At 33.9% G+C, this 19986-nt stretch overlaps 1 protein-coding gene across 34 annotated transcripts in view; it reads right to left on the reverse strand.

Annotated features, from left to right (window-relative positions):
- The window catches only part of NRXN1 (neurexin 1), a 1005516-nt gene that overhangs the window by 277743 nt on the left and 707787 nt on the right, over positions 1 to 19986 (reverse strand). For all 34 annotated transcript variants that reach the window (XM_036224890.1, XM_036224889.1, XM_036224888.1 and 31 more), the window contains one exon: positions 15711 to 15892. In XM_036224890.1, coding sequence (XP_036080783.1) covers positions 15711 to 15892 — 182 coding nt within the window. The remainder of the gene's footprint in view (positions 1 to 15710; positions 15893 to 19986) is intronic.

A 19986-nucleotide genomic window follows, 5' to 3' on the forward strand; every position in this document is an offset into this window, starting at 1 on the left:
CAGTCATGAATTAAGCAATGGAAGGGGCACTAGAATTTATTGCTTTTTCTTTTACCATGTGAAATTTCTCTTCAATGTCTATCTTTTAAGTATCAAATGAACTCAGTTCTGAAAACTACATAGCAGACTGCCTAACCTTACTCCACATATAACTGCTAAAATTTCAACCCCTTTTCTCTTCTCTGCTGATGTCCTATGGGATACGGAGCCCCAAAGCCCTGCTTTCACTGCTAATTAACAATAATGAACAGGATGACATACTTTTCCTTTGAACACTTCTGTCAAGAAGGTATCCAATCAGCAAGAGAAATAGGCAACAGACAAATTCCTTTTCTTCCCCCTCATTTATTTGCTGAGATACACAAAGACTGTACCCTGCCTTTTGGGAAAAAAAAAAAAAAAAAAAAAAAGTAGGTCAAGCTGTCTTGGCTTTATGCATAAGCTTTAAAACCAGGAGAAAGGCTGAAAGCTGTTGTTCCAGCCACAGTTTGCAGAGTACTGCAAGTTATTTTTATATTCATCTCCACATTAGGCCCAAAATGCTACAGCATTATTAATTTTGCCCTACATTTAAGTACAACTTAAAAAAAATAGCAATGATACCTCTAATTTCACTCATTAAATGAAATTTGATACAAAACATCATATTCTATATTATAGCACTCTATTATATTAGTGGATTAACACTGAGGGACACGGAGTTCCAGCCTGTGAACATATGTTAATAAATCCCATATGCAATCCAAAGTAAAGACTCGTTGATGATTTAGGATTGGTAATTGGGACTGTATGATGATATGGAAAAGTAGCTGGGCTAGCCTGAAATTTTCCTCCACACATCAGAAAAATGGGACGTTGAAATCAGTTAGAACTAATTCGAATACAAGCACAGTTATTTAATAGCTATTTGATTTAGGTCAATTATTTTAAAATGCAGTTTTTGCACATATAAAAGTGAGATAATTCACATGTAAATGGATTGTGAATATTAAGCAAAATATTATTTTTATGCAAAGTGTTTAGCGTTTGGTCCATAGTAAGTATTCAATACATGCTACATAGTATTGTTTAGTTATTGTTCTTACTAAGCAAATGAATAGAGTAAGCCTGATTTCAGAGGAGGAGATTAATCCTACTTAAGATAATTAACTGTGAGTACTTTCAAGCACTTAATATATATTAATTAAAATCATTTTTAAAAACTTTTTTAATAAATGGAGATTGATTCCATCTCCATCATTTAAGCGAGTGTCAGAAGTTGGCAGAGTAGGAGAAAAAAAAAAAAGGATTGTCAAATCGCCAGGGTAGTTTAGGTTGATTACACTTTAAACCCTGAATAAATTAGGGTTGATTACCAAAAGGACTTGTCTTTCTTTCATTCTCCAATTAATTTATTTTTATCAAGTCATAAAGTAGGGGGATATATCACAGATGTTTTTATATAAGTATGCAAAATAAGAGACAGAAGGTAAGATGCATACCTAGACTAAATCTCAGAGAAGTGTCTACTTGTTTGGGATATTTGAACCAAGGAATTCAGCTGGTCAATGATCTAACATGAGAGAAGTCTTCCTTCCCTGATAAAATACTATGTGGATAATAAATCCATTTGATGACAGGCCGCAGTACTCAGACCCCTGCCTTGAGTGTGTAAGCCTTCCTAGTCTGTAAATGAGGAGTCTCAGGAGAGTGTCACATGCTCTCACCATTCTCCCTTTGGGTATCTACCTCATTGTGTGCTCCAAAGAGAGCACTCCTCATGTAAACTCCTGCACTACAATGGAAAACTACCAGCAGGAGGGGAGGGAAGGTCAAAAGCAGAAAATAAAAGCCCCATTTACTCACATATGCATTCTTTCATCAGTAAACATTTATTATGTGTTAATAACAACTATGGCTATGCCTGAAATACAGGTATGAAGATATATAATACACAGTCACTAACCATGAAGTGCTCACAGTTTAATGAGGTAGAAGGGCACATAAGGAAATAGCTATGACCCTGGTAATACAATAGAATTAAGAATAAAGTGCTGTAATAGTACCAAGAATGACATGATTAGTTTTGCCCTAGGGAACCAAGGAAAGCTTCTCAAATATATAAAATATATGGTCCAGGCCTTGAAGATAAATAAAAATATACTAGGCTAGGAAGGAAGAAGAGGGCAGACAGAACTGGGAGAAAGTAGAAATACTTCAAAAAGAGAAATGAGCAAGGACAGAGGTACTCTGAACTTTATTTTTGCTGATTGTCATTCTATTATTGGTACAAATATATATATTTTAAGTTGTGGGTCTCTGCCTTTAAAATGATGTATGCTCCAAATTAACAAATTATACTAATTGAAAAGCTAGCTAGCTAACTACAAAATGTTTGAGGCAACTAGTCAACCAGATGATTTGTTATGTGTTTATTTAACTAGAGAAAATGGTTTATGTAGCTGATATCTGGAATGTTCAGTGATTCATGTGATGTGTGGTATGCTAAAAGCTGGGGTTGTAGCCTCTATAAAACTGTATTAAGCAGACCAAAGGCAGAATTATCAAGTATAACCTAATGAGAAACTGTCTTCTGTATTCTTACCTGCTGAACCTTATGTAAGGTTCAGAGGTTAAGCACATGGACTTAGAAGTATGAATTCGAATCCTGACTTTGCTTATTAGCTGAGTGACCTGTGCCTCCTTTCCTCATTGACTAAATAAGGATAATATTTTTTACTCATAGGGTTTTTAAGACTATTAGATGGGCTAATATATGCAAACAGAACAGTTATGAGATTACTGTTGTTTTTTGTTTTTAAATAAAAGCCACGCTTAAAAACTGTTATGGAGTTTTACAACATAATTGCGCTTCTATAGCATGGTTTGAAATATCAGTCTATGTCTATATTCTGTGGCTTAGTGCTACTAAAATGCAATTTATCCACTAAATTCTAAGCTACTTGAGGCCAAAAGTTGGTTTCCTTTTATTGTGTTCCCAATGTCTTGAAGATGCTTTTTTTTAAAAAAAAGGCTTATTTAATGCATATATTAAGGAAATGATTGTGTAAGTAGGAGTGGCAAGTAGCTGGAAATGAACCTGGAAAATAAGCCCACATTTTGCATTAATTGTAGTTTGGCCAATAAGTTTGGATTTTGAACTATTTGCAGTATAGACTAATGGTTCTGTAACAGAACAGGTTAAGGTGTGGTTCAACAGTTTTCTGCCCCAATATATCGATCTATAAAAAGGCAACCAATAACTTGGAAAAATGCTAATTGTTAGCTCAGATATATACCCCTAACTGTTAAATATAAACAAACTTCTCCTAAAGGAGACATGTCCTTGACGAGCAGCGCTGACCTACTTACTGCCCTTGAACATTTTCAGAATGTACACACACAGTTTAAATTGGTGGAACTTCTAGAACCGAAAGATTATTTCAGCAAACATTTAGCACTCATTTGCTAAATTTCAGGCTCAAGCTGGGCTCTAGGAATACAAAGGTGCACAAAATAGATCAGAGTCCCTGTCCTCTTGGGGCTTACTGTTGGTCACCATCACATTGCTCAACATGAGGAAGAATTTGCTGTAGGAACTTAAACACTCATCTGAATCTGAAATTGTTCCCAGTTTACAAAATTACTAACAACAGAAAAAGAGTACAAAGACTACAAAAATAATTGCAAAAGTTTTTTTTTTTTTTTTTTTTTGGCGCCAATTTTTTTCAGACGATTGACTTTGCTTTGTTCCGGAGAGGCAAATTACTAAGTATCTGTGCATACAATTTTGATAGATAAAAAATTAGTTTCTCCCAAAACCCCACAAAAATAAATTTAAAAAATACCTAAAGAATATTATAGTGGGGCTTCAAAGTAGCCTGACAGGAAGTCTGGGCCTATCCTTCAGCAGTCTTATTAGCTGGTGAGGAGTAGAGAAATGGTCTCGCAGAAAAGAGGAAGGAAAGAGTGGAGTTATAGGTAGAGGACCAAGCTCTGTGCCTCACTCTCCCTGCTCCTCCCCCCACCCCTAATAAGGAGCAGCCCCTAAGTGAGCATAATTACTCCTGCAGGTGGGTAAATATTATCAGTCAGGTGTGCCTCAAAATAAAAGAAGTTAAGACACACTGCCATGAAACATTTAAAACTAAAGGTTGTAATAACCAGGTTTTAATTTTACAATAATCATTCAGGTGTAGTGCAGAGATGGATCAGAAAGGGAAAGAAACTTGGAAGCAGAGAGATTAGTTAGAAGTCTATTGCAACAGTTCAGGAAGAAGCCATTAAATTAAAGCAATAATAATGGATAAAAATAAAGCAGATACACTTTAAAGCTGTTCAATACAGTAGCCACTAGCCATATGTTGAGCACTTGAAATGTGGCTAATGGAATTGAGGAACTAAATTTTAGAGTTTATTTAATTGTAATTAAATTAGATATAAATTTAAAACTGATACCTTGATTCAGTTATGGAAAACTTTTAAGTTTGTGTATAATAAATCAGATCCGTGACTATACTTTAATAAATGAAAATGTTAGGAAATACACAGTATTTCTGATTAAAATGTAGATTCTGACTGGAGGGGCACTGTAAGTATAAAATACACATTGACTATCAAACAGTATGAAAAATAATGTAAAACAGTAAAATTCAGAGGATGTGGTTCAAGATGGTGGTGTAGGAAGATCCTGAACACATATCCTCTGGTGAACACAACAAATCTACAGCTACATATGAAACAATTCCCTCTGAAAAAGACCTGAAAACTAGCTAACAAGTCCTCCCCAACAAAAGATAAAGGGCTATGTCAAGGTGGGTAGGAGAGGCAGAGATACAGTTTTGCCAAGACCTTCCTACCCTGGGCACTGCGACCTACATATGGGAGGGATCTCACAAATACAAAGCTTCTCCATGAAGACCGAGGGGTTTCTGTCTGATATCAGTCTCACTAATCCTTGAAACTTAGACTGGAGAGAGGAGCTCTGAAAACGCCTGGTTTTGAAAACCAACAGGGCTTACGACCAGGAGAATCATTGGGCTGTAGGGAACACAGATTCTGCTCTTAAAGGATTCACGTGCAGATTCACTAATCCGGGATAAAAAAGCAGTTTGAAAATTGTCTAGATCATATATGAAGGAGATTCATTTGTTAATCTTAAAGTGCCTACAAGAAGGACAGAAACCTACTGGAAAATTCTCGGGGGGATGGAGGTACTGCAGGTGCCGTTTTTGCATTCTTCCTCTATCTTGCTAGCACTGGAACCGAAGGACACCATTTTAGCACTCCCCTTCCAACTTGCTAATGCCCATAAGTGCAACCTGCTAATTCTATGCCCATAGCCCTGCCAAAACTGGACGGGTGCATTCGGCCCACACAGTGGACAGACACCCTTTGAGTGTGTCTGGTGCTGGAGGATAGGAGAGATTGCATTTCTGGGTACAACAGGTCTGAAACAATTGAAGAGACAGTTGTAGGCAGGCTACCACCCCCAGTGCACTGCAGAGACAGCACACTGAAACACATCCTCAGTCTTCCTGTGAAAAAGGCCGATTTACTTGCCCTGGAGCTTCCCCCTCAGGGACAAGATTCAGGTTTTGTAGCACGCGTGGTGCTACAAAAGTGCTGTCAAGAAACACAGACCAAGGAATACCATCTTTGTGCTTTCCCTATTCCTCGCTACAGATTGCCACTATCTCCCAGAAAGGAGCTCACACACTATAAGACCTATGAAAAATAAATCAATCATCAAGTACTCAATCACTAAGACTTGAGAGACAACTGAGAACTTGGGCAAGGCTAAAGAATAAGGTTCAACTCCTACACCAGGCCATTCCTTCAAGACTGAGAGAGGTAGTTCTTTTATCCAGTACATAGAAACAAACACAGAGAGTGAAGCAAAATGAGGAAAAAGTAAAAATAAAAAAATGGCACTATATCAAACTAAAAACCTTCTGTACAGTGAAGGGAACTATCAATACAATGAAAAGACAGCATACTGAATGAAATAAAACATTTGCAAATCATAAATCCGATAAGGGGTTAATATCCGAAATATATAAAGAACTCATACAACTCAATAGCAAAAAAATTTTTAAAAAATGAGCAGAGGATCTAAAACCATGCGGATATTATATCACCTCACATCTTTTAGAAAGGCTGTTATCAGAAACACAATAAATAACAAATGTTGGATAAGATGTGTAGAAAAGGGAACCCTTTCCCACTGTTGGTAGAAAAATAAATTAATGCAGCCACTATGGAAAACAGTATGAAGTTTCTTTGAAAATTTAAAGAGAGAACTACCATGTGAACCAGCTATTCCACTTCTGGGTATTTTTTTCCAAGGAAAAGAAAAATACTAATTTGAAAAGATATATGCACTCCTATGATCATTGCAGCATTATTTACAATACCTGGGCTATAGAAACAACCAAAATGTTCACTGATGGATAAATGGATAATGAAGATGTCATATATACATAAAAAAAAATGGAATACTATTTAGCCTTAAGAAGAAAATTTTGCCATTTGTAGTATGTACAAACCTTGAGGATATTATGTTGAGTGAAATAAATTAGTCAGGGAAAGACAAATCCTGCATAGTTTCACTTATAATTGAAAGCCAAAAAATAAAACTACCGAACAAAATAAAACTCAGCTTTGGTAGTTTTCAGAGGGGAAGAGGATTGTGATGCGAGTGAAATGTGTAAAGGGGGTCGATAGTATAGTGATAAATAGTAACTATACTTATGGTGATGATCACTGTAATTATACAAAGACCAAAATTATTATGTTGTACAACTGTAACTAATATAATGTTATATATCAATTTTACCTCAATTAAAAACAAAATAAAACCTAGTAAAATTTATATTGATTATATGTTAAAATAATACTTTAGATATATTGGGTTAAATAAAATATATTAAAAGTCCATTTCATCTGAAGGTTTTTCCCCCCTTTGTTAATGTAACTACTAGAAAATTTTAAATTATATGCATGGCTCATATTATATTTTTATTGGACAATGCTAACTGGAGAGACATTTCTGGAATTTGGTGAGAAACATATTAGGTCATAAAAGTAAGCACGTGATACATTTCAAAGTTTTAATCTGTAATTGTATAGATGGTCATGAGGTTGGAAAGTGATGAGTTCAGTTTTTAATGTAAGTTTGAAGTGTCCATAAGACACCCAGGTGGAGTAAGCCATCGGAAATGCTGCTACAATGATCAGAGGGGGAAGTGAGTACTGGAGATGTTTACATGGGAGTGAGCAGTCTTCATTAGCTAAAATTCAGAATAGAATTTTAGAAATATTGAGTTATTCTGATAGACCAAAAAAACATAATAATCAATTAAATTGTGATCTTTCACCAAGAGCTTTTCTGGTTCATCAGTCTTGACTTTCTCCTCTTTTTGGGCAGGAAAGCTCCTCGGAGTAGGTTCAGGAAGAAGAGTTTTTCTTGAGAGGAAGAGCCCATCAATAAAGTGTCTTTTCAGAAGTCTAACTGCAGTATGTTCTTCCAAGGCTATGCTTTGTAGGCAGAGAGGTTAAATAGCTGGTCCTACTAGTCTTCAGGAGGGCAGAGGCCTCTGCTGTCCTGTTTACCTAAGAATCCCCAAATATAGCATACTACCTCCTTAAGAAAGTTCTTAAAGACAACATAAACCGCATGTCACATCCCTGAAAATGTTTGTTTTCATCAAAAAATTTTCTCAGACTCAGTGAAAATTATCTCCATTTCTTTGCTTCTGATTTAAAATGTGGGGGAAAGGAAAAGGAAAGGAAAGGAAAGAAAAGGAAATGTGGACTATTTACGACTACTATTAATCCTAGTATATTCAGCTGGTCATTGTCTTTCTTTGAAATAAACTGCCTATGTCAGGAGTGGACCGACATCAACTTTAATAGGACTCCAGAGCCAGAGTGTCACTTTCATCTTGTTTCCTGATATTTGGCTGACAAGTTTGCTAGGCTATTTGTATTTTTTAACTCCTACTCTCATGCATTTTGCTTATGGTTTTCAGTGCGTTTGTGCAATAAAAGTTTTCCTGATCAGTGTATCAATGACTCCTCTTCAGTACGCACTCCCAAAAAACAGTTCTTAATGCTCAAGCAATGTCCTCATTACTCTTTTTCCATTAATCTATAGAGTGTTTAGACTTCTGCAAAGCCGGCATATTTAATAACCTATGTGTATATGCTTTCATTGTTGTACATAATTTCTTCCTAAGACATGTAGTCTTTGACTGGATCATAAGAGTGAACATATCAGATATGTTCTGAGAACAGGAGATCTTAACCATGTCTCCTCCTGGGAACCTCTTAATAACCAAGCTCAGCTGCTTCTAGATTATTGAGCCTGTATAAGATTATAAATGATTGCTGTTTTAAGCTGCTAAATAGTGTGAGATTTGTTACACAGAAAAATACAACTTAGTACAGCATAAACTGCATTATAGGTGATGAATAATAATGTGTTGAATGAACCAAAGGAAATATTTCCTGAAGGTAGGCTTTTGAAAAATAGTAGCTACAGAAGATATGGAGGTATAGTCAATAGTTAGAAAGGACACAACAAGAGGTCTCTTGTTTTGGCAGCTTGGCATAAGAGGATTTGCTTCTGCAACTAAACTCTTTCTAACTTAGAATGATGTAAAGCTATTCTGTAAAATAACTTGGAACCCATCACAAAGCAATAGATGAAGAAGAGTAGTGATCGTAAACTGGAGCAGAATCTAAGGACAAGGTTTTCTTTGCATAAGTAATGCCTTGGGCATTGTTTCAGCAGCTCTTCCAAAAAGATTCCTGAGTCCTAGACTTATTTCTGCCAGCTAAGGATTCTACAAAATCCCAGCACCAACCCAGAAAATATCCAATATTTAAATAGAGGAGTTGATGACTGAGCAGAATCTAGACAATAAGAGAATGAGAAAAAACTTTCTGGACAAAATTAAAGAAATGACAGGAAATTCATTTTTTAAAAAAGGGGGTTACTAAATTTCACTGGAGTGGAAAAATAAGTATAGAATAGAATTATGATAAAATGGACCTGAAAAGGGAAATTAAGATTAAAATGTTGAAGGTATTAAATGTTAAGTATAGAATGTGCCTTTACCTATACATAATTGGGAAACATCAATGTGTTTTAGCAGAGGAGCATTTTAGCAAATTAACCTGACATAAGCACATAAGATGGATTGAGAAGTATTCAGAATAGAGACAGGAAGGTAAGTATAAATGCCTAAGTAATAAGAACATGGAATGAGAAGGTGCAGTTATAGATAGTTATTTTGATTTCCTTTTACTAAATTTCACTGTGATAGAATTTCAGAGAAGGAAATAATTCTAAAAGCCTAGAAACCAAATTCAGAGAGTTACTGATGCACCAAAGGTGACAACCAGTAAGTTAGAAAATGAGGAATAAATTAAATTTCAAGTGGAAAGCACGAAGGGAGGAGATTGTATTGATTCACCTGACCACTCCCCCCTCCCCATCGCAGAAACAATTTCTAGGTATTTGGATAGTATTTAAGACAATAGAAATGTGACCATCACTTCTTCCCTTTTTGCCAAAGATAACCTGCATCCTTCATACCTTAGAAGCTTGGAGAAGAATTTTATAAAACATGGTGAAAAGACATTATTTTAGTCTTTCTTTTAAAATTTTAGTCAAACAGCTATTAGAATAGCTGTTATCAACAGGACCAGTGATAACAAGATCTGGAGAGGATGTAGAAAAAAAGGATTGTTCATACATTGCTGGTGGGACTGCAAATTGGTACAGGCACTATGGAAAACAGTATGGAGGTTCCTCAAAAACCTAAGAATTGATCTACCATATGATCCAGCAATCTATTTCCCCCAAAGACTTGAAAACATATATCTGAAAAGATATTTGCACACCGATGTTAACAGCAGCATTATTCATGGTGGCCAGGACATGGAAGCAACCAAAGTGTCTTTCAATAGATTATTGGATAAAGAAGCTGTGGTACATATATACAATGGAATATTACTCAGCCACAGGAAGACATAAAATATTGTCATTTGTGACAACATGGATGGATCTTGAGATAATCATGCTAAGCAAAATAAGCCAGACAGAAAAAGTTGAAAAGCACATAATATCACCTATATGTAGGACGTAAACCTAAAAGCAACAAACAAACATGACACACAAAGACTCATGGACATGGACAATAGATTAGTGGTTACCAGAAGGTGGAAGAAGGGGAGAGGGCAGAGGTAGATAGGATAAAAGGAGTTAAATATGTGGTGACAGAAAGAAATCTAACTATTGGAGGTGGACACACAATGCAATATATATATATGCCTTACTGTTGAATGGTACACCTGAAACTTACTGGATTTTATTAACTAATGTCACCACAATAAAAATAAAAAATAAAAAAATAAAAATAAATTAAAAAGACATATTAAGTTTACAGGCCATCATAAAAAATAATAAAATAAAATAAAATTTTAGTCAAACAGGTCATATGTTCTCTAATTCATATAAGAAACAGGAAAACAAAACCAAATAAAATATATGATTTATAGGATTGAATTTAAATATTATGTGACAAAGTGAAATTCTTAAAATACGTTAATCTTGGTTAGAAAGAATATCTCTTTGAAACATAATTAAAATTCAAGAAAAAGCCTGTGAAGGAATAATTAGGTTTTATCTTACTGACATACATAAGCACTCATACATAATTACAGACTTTAAAAAAGATTTTTTTTTAAATTTAATTGTTATATAGCAGTAAGATAAGTAGTATAAAATGTAGACAGGTAGAGAGAGATGAGAAAGGTTTGACATGTCACCAATACTGATGTTATTTTGGGACATGTAATATTTACTATAAATACACTATGCTTCTAGTCTATACTAAAACCACTGATCAAAAGGTGTATTTCTAAATCAAAATCAATTAAGAGCTTGTAAAAATAAGGCTTCCGGCCCAGCAAAGTACAAAGAAGAAACACTAAAGGCAAATATGTACAACAATTCACTAATCAAATTTGCAATGCTCTTTCATGCTCCCAAGATGAAAGAATATCAAAGAACACTTTGCACTCATCTCCTCCACCCTCCACACATTTCCTCTGGTCAGAACCAGAGCACACGTTAATATTCGTGGCAGTGAGTGAGTGCACATTTGCAGTGCTTTTCTGTAAATCAGAGAGGAGTTAAGTAACCTCCGATTAACATTACCAGACTAATATATAAGAGATGTTTCCTCTAGAGTCACAACATTGATAAAATTTATAGATATATTGTTTCAATTATTAAAAAAAACAAAACAATGTTTTGTTTACTGCTTCTAAGAAATTATTTTATTCATTTTTGGTTAAATAATCCTCAACATTACTAATTTAAATATGTATAACACTTCAGTTTACAAGTCTCCCTTCTTTATATTCTTTATCTTAAAAACTTATCACTTGTTAATGTTTTTACAAATAATATGCAGATAAGAAAGTTAAAACAGTAAATGGAAGAAATAGAGACATTCCGAATGGGAGAAATAACAGAGAAAAACTAGTCACTTTGGAACTAAATGTGTTTATGAATAATCTAAGCTACCTGGTGACCAGCATCCCATCTGGCTTGTTTATTCATTCATCCAACAAACATTTACTAAAATAAGTACTAAGTAGTGAGTTCATTTATTTCTGTATCCACAGGGTCTAACGCAGACCTAGGCCACATTACCTGCTCAGAAAGCATTTCTGGATAGCCTTTTAGCATGCACTGAAATAAGTGATAAAAAGCCACATTTCTGTATTATATTACTTTTCTTACCAACCATCATTATAATAAATGTTCTCTGCCATCAGAAAGCTTGTCACTATTTAAAAATAATGGACAGATATGAGTAGGGAACAATTAGTGATAAAAGAGAGTTAGAATAAATGTAATTATTAAGGAGAGATAATAATTCATCTAAAAAAATCTCACCATGCTCTTTCTTTAAATAACTGATTCTTAGCTAAAAAGTCAGAGAACATCAAGAAAAATAAGCAACTTTTTAATAATATAGCTGTTGCATATTGAGTGCTATTTTTTCTATATTGTAAACAAAAAGTTTGATGACTTTCTCAGAGTTATATAGAAATTAGACTTCATCTGTGAATTCTTTGACTACTGAGAAGTTGAGAGTCTATACTGAGCCTGAGCCATAATATTTTCAATATATAATTCATTATTTCACTTACTATTTCAGAAAACATTTATTGAGCACTTGCATTCTAGGCACTTATGCTAATTAATTGTTCCTCACGTCATGTCTTTATATTGTCTCATCCCCTTCTAAAACCTTACAAATTTCCGTAGCAGTATCATACAGCTTTGAGGGTGACAGTGGTAGCAATAGTAACAACAACAACAAAAATCTATCTATAAACACTAGCACATTTGAGTCAAAAACTGTTTTATTCCAAGTTGCTATATTTTTAAGAGTACACTTAATCAAAATTTACATATAATTGTATTTTCCAGCAAAATCAAAATGATCATTCTGAAAAACTGTTATGATAAAGAATGTCAAATATGCATACCTTCACTGATATTATATGCCGATCAGATTTTAAAAGTACTTGATATGGCATTACACATTTTGGCAAGACTGGAGTACCTTAAAACATGTGCAATCAACTTTTCAACTTATTAACTCTCTTAAGGGTGTGTGTGTGTGTGTGTGTGTGTGTGTGTGTGTGTGTGTGTATTAAATAAGATCAGTACATAGTTTATATTTGCTTGACTTTGAAGGTTTACAGAAATTTTCCTGGAAGTTTAATCAATAATCTAAATTTCTAATTTTATCGATCAAACATATCATCCACTCTATCAATCGGGTTAATTTTTCAGTCTTTTGTAGTCATAAAATAACCAAACAACGGTAATAATCTGTACTTCCACAAATCTACTTTTTTTTTTTTTAATTCCCAATCCTGGAAAAAAAATAAGCAGAAGAAATGATTTAGGGGAAATCAGGATAGATTCAAAGGTACTGAAATAGTTTCATAAAATAGCCTCTGAATATTCCTAAATCTAAGTATCATTATTAAGAATACTCTGTTACTCATAAGCATCAATTTTGGTCCTTATACACTTTATTTTCCTTTATATCCTTCCTTCTTTCATTCCTCTTCCCTCCCTCAGTCTCTCCCTTTCTCTCTCTCCCTCCCCCATGCTACCTAGTACCCAGCCATCTCTTCTTCCTTCTAGCTCTCTAGCTTGCAGGGCACAGTCGGTGCTTCCTGCCCTCCCTCTCTTCTTCTGTCCTCTCTCCCTCTTTCCTTTTTAAAATATCTAATTGCTCTTTCTCTTTCTCCTCCATGTACCTAACATTACAGGAAAGAGAGGTAAGCTTAAGTAGTAAAAAAGAAAAATACCAGTCTTGTGTTAATTTTGTTTGTGTGTTGAAAACATGGAAACAAGACACTTTTCTCCATGTAAGCAATGTGGTGAGTCGCTAATAGCTAATCACTGTTTGTAGGCACTGAGAGACAAATGAAGGAGACAGAAAGTTTTAGATGATCAGTTTTAGACTAAGACTGGGTCCTTGTATCCGATAATAGGAGTGATCCAATGTTTGGTAAACCCAGGAAAACGACGTCCATTTTCTATTTCCCAGTCAAGGGCAGACTCTCAGGTCAAGGGAGAGTTTGAATACAGCAAAACGCTGAAGAAGGGTATGGAGAAGCAAATAGTGAATCCAAACTGAATGTCAACGCAAGACTGAGAAGAGATTCAGAAAGAAGGCCCCCACATAATGGCTGTCAGAAACCCATGGCCCACAAAGAAGCAGTGGAAGGTACTGGGCTGATTATGAACACCTAAAAAGTCAATGCTTTACATATGAAAGGATGCTATGCCTACATTTGATTAGAATTAGAAAGAAATACCCATTCTTATAGACTAAAACATTCTGACCATAAAACAAACAATGATTTGAGTAATTTAATAACATAGCCACTTTCAATTTGAGAGTGATCATTGTAGAACCTTTTTGCAGGGTAAATGTGTAATTTGTTATGGATCAATAAGTAATTTCTTTCAGGAGAAAAAGATTTTATTTGTTTGTTTGTTTGTTTATATAAGTAGCAAGGCTCTTAAATCAGAATGAAGCATTTAGAAAGTTGAGATTACTCTAAACAGCAAGATTTCTTACTATACTAGTTAAGTTTATCTCAACTGATCATTTATTTATGATGCCATAAAAATCCAGATGCTTTCAGTTTTGAGTGTTAGATATTTGCTGAAAGGCAGCTGAAATTACTTTCCCAGAGTTACCATTTTGACAAATGCATTTTGAATTGAAAATTTACGATGGTAAATTTACAACGGTTCAATAACAGTTGTGCTAAAGTGTTTTATCTTTTTTCTTTCCAAAATTAGCAGTGAACTCAGCTCTTATGATCAATGTAAACCCCTTACTCAGCTTATTTGAAGTTCTAGAAGAATAATGGAAAACTAAGATTAAAAAAAAAAGTGAATAAAACTTTGAAAATTAAGATTCTGCAAAGGTCTATGATACCATATTTTGGTGTTTGGTGGATTTCTAAATGTTTTAGGATGAGTGCCTGATTGCCAGTTTCTAACAGAAAAGAACATGTTGACCTGATAAAATGTCCTCTGAGACACAGGCACTGGTAAAGGGAGAACTTAGAGAAAGAAAAAAACTAAAGAAAACAAAGACGATTACATGAGGCAAAAGGAAAAACTATACCTCAAGGATAAAAAGGGGGATGAAGAGACATTTGCTTCTAGAACCTTCCAAAAGACAGACACTTTAGACCAAGAATTTTAATGATAACTCTTCAGAGTTTTTAAATACGTCACACTTTCTACACTTTCCTATGGTTCATATTTTGACACGTCAGTAAAATATTAACATCTCTTATTAATGAAAACCCGCAAATATTGCAAAGAAATGAGGAGGTAAAGAATTGCCACGATAAACATTAGTAACTCTTTGAATGCAGAGATCTAGAGAAGAGATTACAATCTATAGTCAGTATGCAACTTTAAAATGTAAAGAAAGCTTTTCATTTATGAACTATTATTTGCCATCCACTCTGTGCTGACTAAATTCCTGTGGGATGCTTAGAGAAAAAAGTAATGTCCCCAGAATATAAATGGCAAGAGTCCATTGTATTTTCTTTATACTTATATATCAAAATGAGTATAAGATGGCATAGAAACAATATTTTTGTGTTTGTTTGTTTGCCATTTTCTTTCATATCTGTAATTATCCTTAAAGTTTTCTTTTTCTCCCATCCATTGCATGTAATTTCAGACAATTCTCTTTTTGGGTTAGAAAAGAAATAAGGACACTGGATCCAGATTTTTGATATCATAAATTACAACCCCCTGCTTCCAGCCAGATGGACTAGTATCTAGAGGGCAATAATTTATTGTATTAATTTGTCAAGTCTGCCTAAAGTCACTAAAAACACACCAGAAATAAATCTTTACAAACAAAAAATTGATAGAGGAATTCTCACCTAAACAAAAAAAAAATTTTCTACTATAACGATGTTCAACAATAGTAATAGGTATAAGGTCTTATTACTTTTAGAGTTTATTTATATTTTCTGTACCAAAGTATTGGTTACTGAGGAAGAGAAACTTCTAAAAGATAAAATTATAAGTCACTTAGAAAAAGCTGTTAAAATCAAAAGCTGGATCTTATTTTAAAAGTACTTACTATATGCAGCTCTAGGTAGTCCCCCAGGCCAGAAGAACTGTCCACTCGCACCAATACAGCTTCTTTCTGAACAGTGCTAAACCCTATGGCCAGTCTGTCTGCTCGTGTACTTGGCCGGTCATTAGGAGGCCACTTATATGTGATTTGTCCACCACCTTTGCTGAAGATATACGTTGTCCCAGCTGGAAAAGTAAAACCAAAACCATTAGTCCAAATATGACAAGGGCACACTTGCCCATGTTCGTTCTGGTGATATATCAGTAAAGTATTAAATTTATCCTATGAAAAAAAAAACAACTTTGGAAAAGCAAATAAGCAAATAACAGATTTCAGTCAAACATGCTCAAGAAAAAGAAAAGAGGTTTTTTAAATTTATTTTTAAAGAAATACTAAGGCAGCTCAATTTTTAATACATTAAAAATTAAATCTACCAGCACGTGTTTCAGAACAAATGGGAGATTATTGCCTTTTCAGTGAGTTGGACAAGCATAGACTGTAATGGGGTTTTATTTCTTCCTGCCAGTTTTTAATAAATAGTTTAGTAGGAAACATGGACTTTGGATGCTTCCAAAAGGAGTAAATACATATATCAACTTGTTTTTGAAACAAGAGCTGCATGTAGATGTGACAAGGTCATACAGCACAGTGAAGCAAATCGCAACAAATACGCTACGAATCAACTTTTATGGGGAAAGGGTCTATTCACACATGACAGATGATAACTAATGGATGAACAGCCATAAGCCCCAGTAAACATGTCAAGAAAATACAGATAATAGATCCCATCCATAGAAGTCAGGTCTTATTTAACAAGCAACATCTAGTAGCTGTCAAACTATCCACCATCATAAAAAGACCCATTTATTTTCCAAAGTGAATACTAGTCTTACAGAACTAAGAATAATGTCATAGCCTCATTTGATGAGTGTTCGAATTTTATTTTATGGTGGTGATGTCAGTAAATTACACATCTTAATTTAAATAGGGTTTTGTTTTCAAGCAGGTTTACCGAGCATCCAGTGCATTAAAGTCCTATCTCATCGCACCACTGGAATCTCACTCACTGAATGCAAAAAAAAAAAAAAAGAAAGAAAGAAAGAAAAAAGAAAAAATTCTTTGAGTCAGAATATTTGGAAGAGATATGCAAATATATATATGCAAATATATATATATATATATATATATATATAGAGAGAGAGAGAGAGAGAGAGAGAGAGAGAGAGAGATCTTCCTCCATGCTAAAGGGGACCACATAAACATTTATTTAGTTATCCCAGCAACAGATCTTAGGGTATAATTTATAGAGGGGAGTGCAGCCTTCCAGTAACAAAAGATGCCAATACATATTTATTGTGTACCTACTAGGTGCTGACCATGGTAAGAAAAGCAATAACAGAGAATATTAAAGTTTAGGTCATGAAGCATCTTGTGTTTATGGAAAAATAGCTTCTACTAAGATTAAGGCTTCTGTGTAAAAGTTGTATGCACAGTGCTATGTTTTAAAGATCAGCCCATCAAATTTCTATGATTACCAAATTTACCAATTAAATGAAGTTGACAATATCACATTTGTGTACATATAATAGCTGATAATATCATTGTGTGTGTGTGTGTGTGTGTGTGTGTGTGTGTGTGTGTGTGTATTTTGGAGCCAACTCTTCTCTATAATCTGTCTGAGACATTTCCATAGGTCCTTGAGAAACTCCAAAGACCTTTTGCTTCATTGGTCTAAAAAGCCTTGGTATGTTGACTTGACCCAAGAAGAATATCAGAATAATACTGAATGTAAAACAGAACTTCATAAAAATGCAATGGTAGAGAGGCTGTCCATTTCTCCATTAATTTTTTTTAAATACTAATACATAAAAGTAGTTTATCTCTTTCCTATGAGAATAGATAAGTCATATTTCAAAGGTACCAGTCAGTGTGCAAGCAAGAAAATTTAGAACCTACAGATTTGTGTATCAGGAATGCTGGAGCCTTCCAAGACCATTTATGTTCTGCATTATCAGAAGAATGTTCATCAGGATATTAACAAACAAGTACTATTTGATAAATATTTTTCTTCTTGGTAATTTTTGCAGATAATTAAGCATTAGATGTTTCAATAAAGCCTACACTGGTAAAAATGGAATATAAAAAATGGAGATTTCTTTAAAAAGAGGATATGATGATGACCTCTGAGTGGTGGTACTTAATTTTTTCTTCTTTTTAATTAACTTCTCTAATGGCTATGTATTTCATGTAAATTTTTTTTAAAAAAATATTTAAAACTAGAGATGCTACTTAACAACATAAAACATATCTAAGAATTCATGTTTTCCAGAAGCACCCGAGTCAGATAGTACTGTAAAGCAATAAATGTCTTACATTATATGATAATTTTTAACATTAAAAATCACTTTCACAACAATTGTTTCCTTTCTTCTCTCTGTATAGAAAATAGGGCAAGCATTACTCCCAAGTTGTATTTAAGGAAATTTAGTCATAAGAATTGACTTGTTACTTAATGTTGCCAACTTGGTTTTGTGGCAGAGCTGGTAGGAGACCTAGTATCCAGCTTCTGACTCCTTTATATAAATATATATATATAATCACAAATGTTTCTGTTATCATAACAAGACAGTCAAAAAAAGTTAATTGGATATGTCAGTCTGAATTTATCAAGGCCAACTCTTATCATATTCTAATGTCTCATATCCATAAAGTGACATTTGCACCTCATGATCATATACTGTCCTTTCAACTCACAATGCTTTCAAAAAAAGAAAAATAACATGTAGATGTGAAATGACAGAACATTTAATTTATGTAGATTAACATTTAATTTAGGGTACACTTCCCAAACTTATTGAACTATGAAATTTTCTAGTTGCTTTGTTACAGAACTTGAGGATAATAATGTAAAGGTTTATATTTTCAGTAAGATAAATGTCACAATATGAATATCATTACTCAAGATTTGATTTCATCCCATATTTCAACCTTTTCCAATAAGTGTAAGACTAGGGAACTTGCATGCTATTATCTACTCTGGCTTTCCTGCAATGACTTCCCAATTCTTTAGGTTTCACCAAAACAAAGCAAAAACAGCTGTAAAAAAAAAATGCAATTATTTCTAGTGTCTTTCTCCAAATATCTCTAGAAACCAATCTCTCTTACTTTTTCTTCTGTACACACAGTAAGTGCATTGGATTGTACTCATCAGTCCAATTCTAGAGTAAGCAAAATAATTAAATGTCCAGCCTCTGCACAGCCCTCTTCTACCTACCTCTATAAACATATTGCATATTGCTTTTTTTTTTTTTTAAATCACTTCCCATCAAACTCTACAAAATCTCCTATGTTCCCACAGCCCTCCTTCTATCAATACAGAAAATTGCCACTATGGTCTATTTTGGTAACCTTGAAAATATGGTAATATTCTCACGATAAAATATAGTGGCTCAGATGACTAAAATTTCCAAATCTAATTCATTTAAAATTGCATCTTTCTGAACTAAGGACATGATGTACTTACTGAAGTAGAATAATTAAGATATTAAAAATGTAAACTCTGGACTCAGGTAGACATGGGTTCAAATTCCAACTGTATCATTTACTAGCTACGTGACCCTGACCAAGCTTTTTATTCCAAGTCTTGCGTTTCTTATCTGAAAAAGGGAGATTGTAACATTATTTTACCTCAGAGAGCTCCTATCATAGATATTGCACAATAACACCTTAGTTCAATTCCTGGCATGTGGTAAGTGTCTAATACATTTTAGAGAGAATGATAGATGGTATGAATGTGTTTTGTATGTGTGGAGAAAATATAAAATGATATTGCAATATAGTTATTTTAGTATAAGAACCCTTAGAAAATTTTAATTGATTTTGAAGTTGTGTTCAGACCAAATGCCTTTTGAGTAATAACTTTCTTACACCCTAGTTTTTCTTAATCTTTTCAGTATTTCATTCCTTTGATTAGCAATTTTCTTAAGATAAACTCATTATATTATTATTTACATTGACTAGTAGTTGATAATAGGAAGGACATTAAATTGTACTCAATGGAAACATTCATGAGAAAAAGAATATTAGTTCATCACCATAAAGTGTCTGGAATGGGAAGATTTACAGCATTATGCAAAAAATTCACTGTGGCCATTAAGTGAAGTCTATACAAAATGAACTGGCTTTATTTTTAAATTTTATTTTTACATAAATGTTTTATTACATAAGTGAATTCAGTGTGCAGCAACAGTACATGCTAATAAGTTATAAGTGTTTTATT

This window comes from Rousettus aegyptiacus, unplaced genomic scaffold (genome assembly GCF_014176215.1).
Source record: "Rousettus aegyptiacus isolate mRouAeg1 unplaced genomic scaffold, mRouAeg1.p scaffold_m13_p_7, whole genome shotgun sequence".
Lineage (NCBI taxonomy): Eukaryota > Metazoa > Chordata > Mammalia > Chiroptera > Pteropodidae > Rousettus > Rousettus aegyptiacus.